This window comes from Sinocyclocheilus anshuiensis, unplaced genomic scaffold (genome assembly GCF_001515605.1).
Source record: "Sinocyclocheilus anshuiensis isolate Anshui unplaced genomic scaffold, SAMN03320099.WGS_v1.1 scaffold1224, whole genome shotgun sequence".
NCBI classification, from domain to species: domain Eukaryota; kingdom Metazoa; phylum Chordata; class Actinopteri; order Cypriniformes; family Cyprinidae; genus Sinocyclocheilus; species Sinocyclocheilus anshuiensis.
In genome coordinates this window covers 742,471-751,718 of record NW_015544204.1, presented here as the reverse complement: position 1 = coordinate 751,718, position 9,248 = coordinate 742,471, and the positions used below count along the sequence as shown (strand labels likewise).

Below are 9,248 nucleotides of genomic sequence, written 5' to 3'. Positions count from 1 at the left end.
TGTGTGTGTGTGTGTGTGTGTCTGTGTCTGTGTCTGTGTGTGTGAGTATATGTAAACATAATTCAAACCAAATAAATCACTTAAGGTTAGGTAAAATGCCTTAAGGTACCTTAAGATAAAATACTTTAAAATACTGAATATATCTTTTTATAGTGAATATATCTTGAATTAAGTTTGTGTACCATTGGTATTTTTCCCCGTTTTAAGCATAAATCTAAAAATATAGTTAGATTATGATTAAACTATTTGGCAGAAGTGTAAGAAAATGTATGTTAATTCAAGCTATATTCTCTCAAAACAATTCTTATTATCTTTAACTTGAACTTCTGAAGTAAGTCAAGCGTATGTTGTTTTAGTGATGTTTAGATATTTAACGGTGACACTCAAATACTGACTTTGTTTTGCAGTGTATTTAGATGTTTAGCAATGTTCCTGCACTGTTAATTCAAGCTATATTCTCTCAAAACAATTCTTATTATCTTTAACTTGAACTTCTGAAGTAAGTCAAGCGTATGTTGTTTTAGTGATGTTTAGATATTTTAACGGTGACACTCAAATACTGACAGTGTTTTGCAGTGTATTTAGATGTTTAGCAATGTTCCTGCACTAAATCCATCAGTATTCCACATTACCTTCAGCTCCGCTGTCAGTATAACAAATATTTAATGCATTCTCCCACTTTCTGCTTTAGGGTTTTGGTAATGTGGGCCTGCACTCCATGCGTTACCTGCACCGTTACGGAGCAAAGTGTGTGGGTGTCGGAGAGCTGGATGGAAGCATCTGGAACCCTAACGGCATCGATCCCAAAGAACTGGAAGACTATAAGCTAGTGAGTATGAACTGTTCATTTCCTTTGGAGTGACATTCTTGAGCTTCAGTGCAGTGTAAGAATATTCACTGTAAGGCTGTGACCTTGTGGCCAATTGGCAGTGCTACATGTACTATGTTCAAATCTATAATCCAAATGTATCAAATACTCTCGCTTTCCAGGCCAATGGCACTATTGTTGGCTTTCCTAAGGCCACCCCCTATGAAGGCAGCATCTTGGAAGCTGAGTGTGATATTCTGATCCCTGCTGCAAGTGAGAAACAGCTTACAAAGAAAAACGCCAACAATATCAAGGCCAAGGTTAGAGGTCAATAGAGTCATTTTAATGTGGATGAGTTATTAATTGTATTATGCCACTCCACAGAAGCTGCAATGAGAATATAAAAAGAAAAATGAGTAACACTTATTATTTTCACAGATCATTGCTGAAGGAGCTAATGGTCCCACTACCCCTGAAGCTGACAAGATATTCCTAGAGAGGAATATCATGGTGATCCCTGTACGTTTTCCAGTCCTAAATGTTATTTGAATGTTAAAACTAAATTTACTAGCCTATTATACAATATTTGATTTATATGCATATATAGGTGATTTGATCTTATTTTGTCTATTACCTTATTTTGATTTTATTTATAGGAGATTTTTATATAGGTTTTATTCTATTATTGTAACAAAATTTGAGTTTTCCCCCCTTTTTTAAACTATTTTTTTATCTTGCCTTGAAAATAGCCTTTGATGCTAATAGGATACTAAAAATAAATAATTGTGTATATATATATATATATATATATATATATAGGACATGTACCTGAATGCTGGAGGTGTGACAGTCTCCTACTTTGAGTGGCTGAAGAACCTAAACCACGTCAGTTATGGCAGACTGACCTTCAAATACGAAAGGGACTCAAACTACCATCTCCTTAGTAAGTCAAACATTTGTTTCCCAGAAAATGTCACGTTTAGTCATGTAGGAAAACTGCAATGCCTCATACATAGACACCAGTAATGTTTTTTCTAAGGCATGTTAATAAAAATTACTTACATTTCCTAATTGAACAATGGCCTAATCCTGGTTTAGTCTAAGCCCTGTCTGTGAAACCGGGCCATAATGTGCATTTTTTAATTGTTTTATATTTGACTACTAGACCTTTATATGCTTGTTTTGCTCATCTGGTAGGGAGCTTCTGAAAAGGACATTGTGCATTCTGGATTGGCTTACACGATGGAGCGATCTGCCAGAGTAAGTAGATATATACTGTTAATATATAATAATCCTTTAAATTGATTGATATAATTATATGCAAATATATATTATGTATTATGCCTTTTTGTTCATGTGTTATTGTTCCTGTCAGTCATTTGTTTTTTAAATTGTAAATGAGATCCAATCCATTAAATGGATTCCTAATCATTCACCACAGCCAAAGATTTGTGGATCATTAAAACCATTAGTCAGAGGATCTTGTTAGTTCAGTATGTTGTTTATTTAAGCTATTTTTATTGAGATTTTTCAGTTTGTTTATAAGCTATTTGATATCCATCTTGGATAAATTTTCTCACTGAGCTTATCTTAGTGTATTCTTATATTGGCTTCTCCACAAAGGACACATGCAATGCTGCCCTAGAATTTGAGTAAAATTAGGTTTTTTTGGAGGCAGCATAATTAAGATTAATTTTAGAATGATAATTCACTTTAAGAAGAATGTCTATGATGCCTTAAAATGCAGTCTCGGGAGGCAGCGTACTAGTCTGTGTGTGTTTAGGCTAGTTTGATGTATGAAGAGCCTCTGTGATGTAAAGTACTGCTCCGTTTGTTCACATAATTCATCTCTCCTCTTTTAGCAAATCATGCGCACAGCCAACAGGTATAACCTTGGGCTAGACCTGAGGACAGCAGCCTACGTCAACGCCATTGAGAAAGTCTTCAAAGTGTACCATGAGGCTGGCCTTACCTTCACATAGATGGTTGTATTATTTACCCGACTCTATATCCGAGTCTGTTCATCTGCACAGACCCGAGGTATATCACTTAACCCCTCAGCTCCTCACGTTTACATTTTATATGACATAAATATATATGTCATATAATTTATGCATGTGATTACCAATAAGCATCTTTAGAATTATCGGGTCTTTTCTAGTTTATCATCCTTTCAAATATTCAAGGCTTTTAGAAAAGCTTTAGAGCCAAAGTCTGTTTAATTTTCCACATTTTGCCATGAAACACTGATCAGTTGTACCTTATTTTAAAGCTATTTTGTAATGTTTTCTTCAGGTCACGTGTTAATGAAGTTGCTGCGTATTGAAAACACATTAAGCCTTAGAGTCACAGCCACACACTGTTGATTCTCATGCCAGTTTCTAGAATTTCTAGTTGGTTACTTTTTTCCCCACCCATTTTGACACAATTATGGTCAAGTGGGAAAGGGATGCAGGATGAATCTCAGGCTTTTTATATCGGTTACCAAAATTTTGCACATAAATATCTGCTTTTGCTGCTCCTTGGAACAGTTTTCAGTGATAACCAAAAGCTTCCTTTGTTTTTTTAATTTCTTAATAATATGCAAACGGTAGGGCCTATATTTGGGAGCAAATGTTTATTTTCATCGCAATATTAACATTTAATATGAAACAGCCATTGGAAAAAAAAGACTTTGTATTGCCTTTTTAAATGGTCTACAATTAATAAAATGTAAATGAAAATGTGCAGTGTGTCAGCTGATTTACTGGGTTAATTGTATTTGTACTTTGAAATGTTTTAAAATATTGACCAAAAAAAAAGTAATGTGATTATACTCAATGCTCATGTAAGTGGATAAAATGAGACCTTTTTCATTTAGTAATAAAAACCTTTTTTTATTCAGCTTTATTCACTCAACATTTATTCAATCACACAGTTCTGAAAACAAAAGCATGCTAACTAAACTTCAGTTATTTAAACAATACCTAATACGAATGTAATAGGCATCATTTCTAGTATTTTTTAAGTAGTCGTACATAAGATATTGCAGAGACATCTGTTTAAAATTATTTACATTAGTAACAAATGACTGTCTTCTTATATTGTTATAGTCCATGACACTTGGAGATTGTGCTGATGTAAGACAGGTCTCCAGCTGAAGAACTCAGCCAAAGAGATTTTTCCTTGTCAGAACATCATTTTTCACAGAACTCATTAGCAAGGTCATCTAGTGCATCGTTGAAACCTAATCAAACACAAAATATTAATGTTATTATATTTGTACATGGTGGATTACGTTACGTTACGATTACGTTATTGGAAGACCCATCAGGTTTTGACAGTTTTTTTTTTCTTTGGATGTGTGTGTGTGTGTGTGTATGTATTTGTTTATTACTCACTGCTGTCTGCTCCACTGTTGTCTGCTGCATTGCTGCCTCCAGCACCAAAGGCTCCTCCGCCGCTGTTTTCCCCTGGTCCTTCTGCTTTAAGGAGGCCACCAAATAGTCCACCTCCTGACTTTTCCTTTGGTTTCTTGTCCTTCTCCTCGCTACTTGGGAAAAGACCTCCCATACCCCCGGTCTTATCAGTTTCCTGTTTCTTTCCAGTAAATGTTTCCTTCACTTTTCTTTTAGCTGCAGCAGCTAGGGAAATGTGAAAGCAACATTATATAAAGGTAACACATGGCAGTTTTTATAGTCTTTCATATACAGCTCATCTTTCCCATCAGATTTGCCCCAAAATGTTTTTTTCTTTTTCTTAGATGTCTAAAAATAAAAAAAAACCGTTGGATAGCGTTACTGGCTCTGAAGGCCCATTCTAACACCATTCCTTATAAGGAGTGGCATGATTACTGAACTGACTGCATTCTCAAAAAATATTTAAACTAGCTCTTTCATCGAGGACCAACATAGCAATCAGCAGGCTTAAAACAAGTACAAACTTAAAAGCAGTTAAAACAAGCAACATGGCAATTTGAAAGGAAGGGAAAACAACTTGCTTAATAATATAATTCAGTTAAATGAGTCATGATATCACATTTCTATTACATATTTAGTTGAGAGTTTGTAAAAAAAGATTAGAAATAAGTCATTTAAAAGTTGTTGTCTTCTGTCTTTCTTTAACTATAGCTAAAAGTTAGATTAAATAAATGTTAGTTTACTTTATCCAATATTTTTAGGTAAAATACATAAGCTACTTTATATATAATCTATATAAAATCTCAGAAAAAGTCTCATCTATATATTTTTTTGCCGTGAAGATTAATATACAACTCATAACAACTGGCCAGCTAAACAAGGACACAGAGGGTCTCAGCATAAAAAGTATAAAATCTTTGCACACAACAGTTGCTTTAAAGTTTCTTTAAGCTTCTCGGGCATAAGAAACTCACCTGCTTTGTCCACAGCCTGGTCGACAAATGACTCTGCTGCTTTATTACCCAAAACTCCTGAAAGGAAAGACATGTTTGTAGAGTCCTTAGTTGTTGATGTTTGCAAGAGCGTGTGTATGTGTCAGTGTTTTGAGACAGAAGATTCATGCAGTTTTATTAGGCTGGTGCTCCATCAAAGTACGTCAGGAATGTGTGCTCCTATTGGCTACTTCAGCTTGGGTGGAGTAGAAAGATGTCAATCTTGCTTGACTGGTTTACCTGGTTTCCTGTAACATCATCAGTCAGGGTTTCAGCATAACTCATAAATTGTTAAACAAGAGCATATAGTTATTTAATTATGTATTTTAATTTCTTTATTTTATTTTTTATTCTATGTTATTTTATTGTTTAGAGGAAGTTGAGATAGTTTAAGATGGTTAAGAGTCCTTTTGATTCTTGTCCTATTTTATTATTTTATTTTATTGTTCAGGGGAAGTCGAGACTTTCAGGGATATAGAGGGTTTTGATTGTTGTCCTAATTTTGTTATGGACATTTCTGACATCAGGGGGGTATTCCAAAAAGCAGGTTATGTGACATGCCCGGGTATGTTTGAGGATAAGCGAGCGGATAACCTCGGCTTTCGGTTCCAAAATCGGAGGATACTTTCAGGGTATGTAAGTAACCATAGTAACTTGTTCTCTGAATTTAACCTGCTCCGGAGTTTAGGGTTAGTTCACTTCAGCGCACGTGTGATCTACTGACGAGCCTTCAGTGGGCGTGACAGATGGCGCACAACATTATATAATATTACAATATGTAATATCCCAGGGGCGGTTTCTCCATTAGGGCGATTGGGCTACGCACCACCAAAGCGCGAAAGGGAGGGATTTTTTTCTTTCACAATCAACCACAGAGTTACGCTCATAGACATATAAATACCTAGACGCCTCATTGGCCGCTTTGAGCCGTTGCAGCGATACGTCAACGCGTCCGCCATGTTTGTGAGGGCAAGACTGCCTTAAAAATAAGTGGAGCAAGGATTGGTGGGAACAGTGACATCCAATAATATTTAAAAACTGTTTTGAATTTTAACAACAAGAAAAAATGAAAAACTACTTTAATATTTGTATCAAATGTGAAAAAATAAGAAAAAAAAACCCGAGAAAAAAAAACAAAAACAGAGAGACGGGGACAGCTATGCCAACTCAAATTCAGTTGTCAGTTGAACTTGATCGACATCTTGGCGAACGTTACCTCAGCGCAGATGAATCGTCGTTGTAGCAATAAGGATAAATTGTCAATTAAAGAATTAGGACCACCTATACCAAATTTAAACATCAAACATGTATCTACAAAGGGCGGGAAGTCGTATAAACGGGGATTTCCGAGGATGTGGTATGAGCAGAAAAAATGGCTAGCGGCCTGTGAAGTAGCTAACGCTTTATTCTGCTACCCCTGCATTTTGTTCCATCCCGAGAGTGTGACGGACATCGCATGGACAACTACAGGTGTAATGTAATATAAGTGAGCAATGTGATGTAAGTAAGCAGTGTAATGTAAGTGAGTAATGTAAGGGAGCAGTGTAAGTTAATGTAATATAAGTGAGTAATGTGATATAAGTGAGCAGTTATGGGACTTCAATTATTTCTTATTAAACTGAAATTGAAGTAAAAAGTTTTTTGGAAAACCACATCCTGGCTTCAGTCTTCATTTGCTGCTGAATTGTGTTAACACGCATATAGAAACATAAGGAGAGCAAGAGATTGATTGTTAGAGTCAGTTTATTTTTAATTAATACTAGTAGTTCAGTTTCCTTTACATCTTTAACTAGCCGTTAATTTATCAATTGAATGGGTGACCTATCCTCATTAATCATGCAAACATTTGCCCCCCCTGAGAGAATTGCAGGAGCCGCCACTGCTCAGCACATTAAATTTAATGTTTAACAGTGTTTCTGTTTATGTAATAAAATTGGCAAAAGTCAGCGCATGTCGCTAAAAATTCTGCATGCTCTGCGTTTGTCTGTGAATGAATGGCGTAGTTTCGTCTGATTCACAAACTCAAACACATATGACGCTCACTGTTTTCAATGTCTTCGCCTCAATTTATGAGGACATGAACACATTAACTTCATCTCCAGAGCTGTAAGTATACAGACATTTCCTTCAACTCTAAAACGGAAATCTTCTTCATTAACGGACAATCCGTTAAGCAGAAATTACTACAAAATTATAGCATATCCTTATAGCGAATAAATCCAGCACAAATTGAACATGGTTTATTTTTACCTCATTTGAACATTTAGAAGTGCACTGAATGGCTTTTACTTGCCTTAAAAAGGTTAAGATTATATGACATCAATTAATTTAACAATGTGCAAAGCACCATTAAAAAGTGCTTGTACTATGGAATACTTTTTAGCTTTAATCAGCAACAGACAGAATTTGAAAAAAGTAAACATGAGCGGGTACACGTACAATATTGGAGTTGCACCAAATAGTGATTCAAAACATTTTCAAATACATGGCAAAAAAAAAGAATACAAGGCAGGGCTGTCATTAATAACAACTGCTATAGACTTACAGTCAATAGTCAAATGAAATGTTCCAGTGATGATGCCATTTTCCTATAAGAGAACACAATATTCTTTAAAGGGAAAGTTCACCAAAAAAAGTTAATTCTGTCATCAGTTACTCACCTTCATACCGTTCAAATGTAATAAATAAATATATATAATATAATAAATTAAACATTACCTTGTCATAGTGTTTATTATAATTTATACAGATAACTGTTATATATGCCAATAAAATAAATATAATAACAATATTAGAATTAATATATTACTTTATTTATTACTTATATTAGCGCTTCATCATTAACATATCATCATATATATAAATAATAGGCTATATTACATATTGTAATATTATATAATGTTGTGCGCCATCTGTCACGCCCACTGAAGGCTCGTCAGTAGATCACACGTGCGCTGAAGTGAACTAACCCTAAACTCCGGAGCAGGTTAAATTCAGAGAACAAGTTACTATGGTTACTTACATACCCTGAAAGTATCCTCCGATTTTGGAACCGAAAGCCGAGGTTATCCGCTCGCTTATCCTCAAACATACCCGGGCATGTCACATAACCTGCTTTTTGGAATACCCCCCTGATGTCAGAAATGTCCATAACAAAATTAGGACAACAATCAAAACCCTCTATATCCCTGAAAGTCTCGACTTCCCCTGAACAATAAAATAAAATAAAATAATAAAATAAGACAAGAATCAAAAGGATTTTGTGCTTCAAATATTGTGCAAACTAGACTTGTGAACTTTCTTAGCAACATTCTGTTATTAAAAAAAAAAAAAAACAAGGATAAAAAATGAGAATAGATTTATTTTTCACAAAACTGAATTTATTACAGATGGAATATTAAAAAAAAAAAAATCAGCTGCTTTCAGACTTCAAGGGAAACAATGAATCAGGTAAATTAATATGATCAGTTAAAGTGAAGTTGTGAGGCAGTATGCATGGCTTCCACAAACAAATCATGTAACCTAGCAACTGCTCTGACATCATTTGCAGATTTTGTGAGTTGTTTATAATGGCCGCTATAAAAAATTAAAAAAAAAGGCCGCTATAGCAAACTACATATAAGAGCTTTACTAAAACACCATCACTCTATAACCACACTTCAAGATACTGGAACTGTTTTAACGAGCTATCTTCATGCTTTACCCTTACGAAAAAGAAGTTTATTCAAGTGTGCTATTAGTATACTTATTTTAAACTAAAAATAGGAAAGTATACTTTTAGTCTACTTTTTATGTACTTCTCAGAAATGGGCTTTATGTACTTCTCAGAAATATACTTAAAATGACATTTAAGTATACTTGACTTACAAATATATTTGAGCTATACTTGTGTTCCTAGAATCCGTGTTTTCATTGTTATACTGTAGAGGGCGCTAGTACACATCTTCTGTACAGAATTTCCAAACAACACAAGTGAAGAAGAAACCGAAACAACAGATGCTTCCACATGTATTCTAACACGATCATCAGACATAAAACAGCATCAAAACT

At 34.8% G+C, this 9,248-nt stretch overlaps 1 protein-coding gene across 1 annotated transcript in view; it reads left to right on the top strand.

Moving 5' to 3' along the window:
* LOC107696868 (glutamate dehydrogenase, mitochondrial-like) overlaps positions 1 to 2,790 on the top strand; it is a 10,283-nt gene extending 7,493 nt beyond the window's left edge. Inside the window, exons 7-12 of the mRNA XM_016497405.1 lie at positions 692 to 829; positions 991 to 1,128; positions 1,247 to 1,327; positions 1,628 to 1,795; positions 2,006 to 2,068; positions 2,671 to 2,790. Coding sequence (XP_016352891.1) covers positions 692 to 829; positions 991 to 1,128; positions 1,247 to 1,327; positions 1,628 to 1,795; positions 2,006 to 2,068; positions 2,671 to 2,790 — 708 coding nt within the window. The remainder of the gene's footprint in view (positions 1 to 691; positions 830 to 990; positions 1,129 to 1,246; positions 1,328 to 1,627; positions 1,796 to 2,005; positions 2,069 to 2,670) is intronic.
* Positions 2,791 to 9,248: the final 6,458 nt, after the last annotated feature.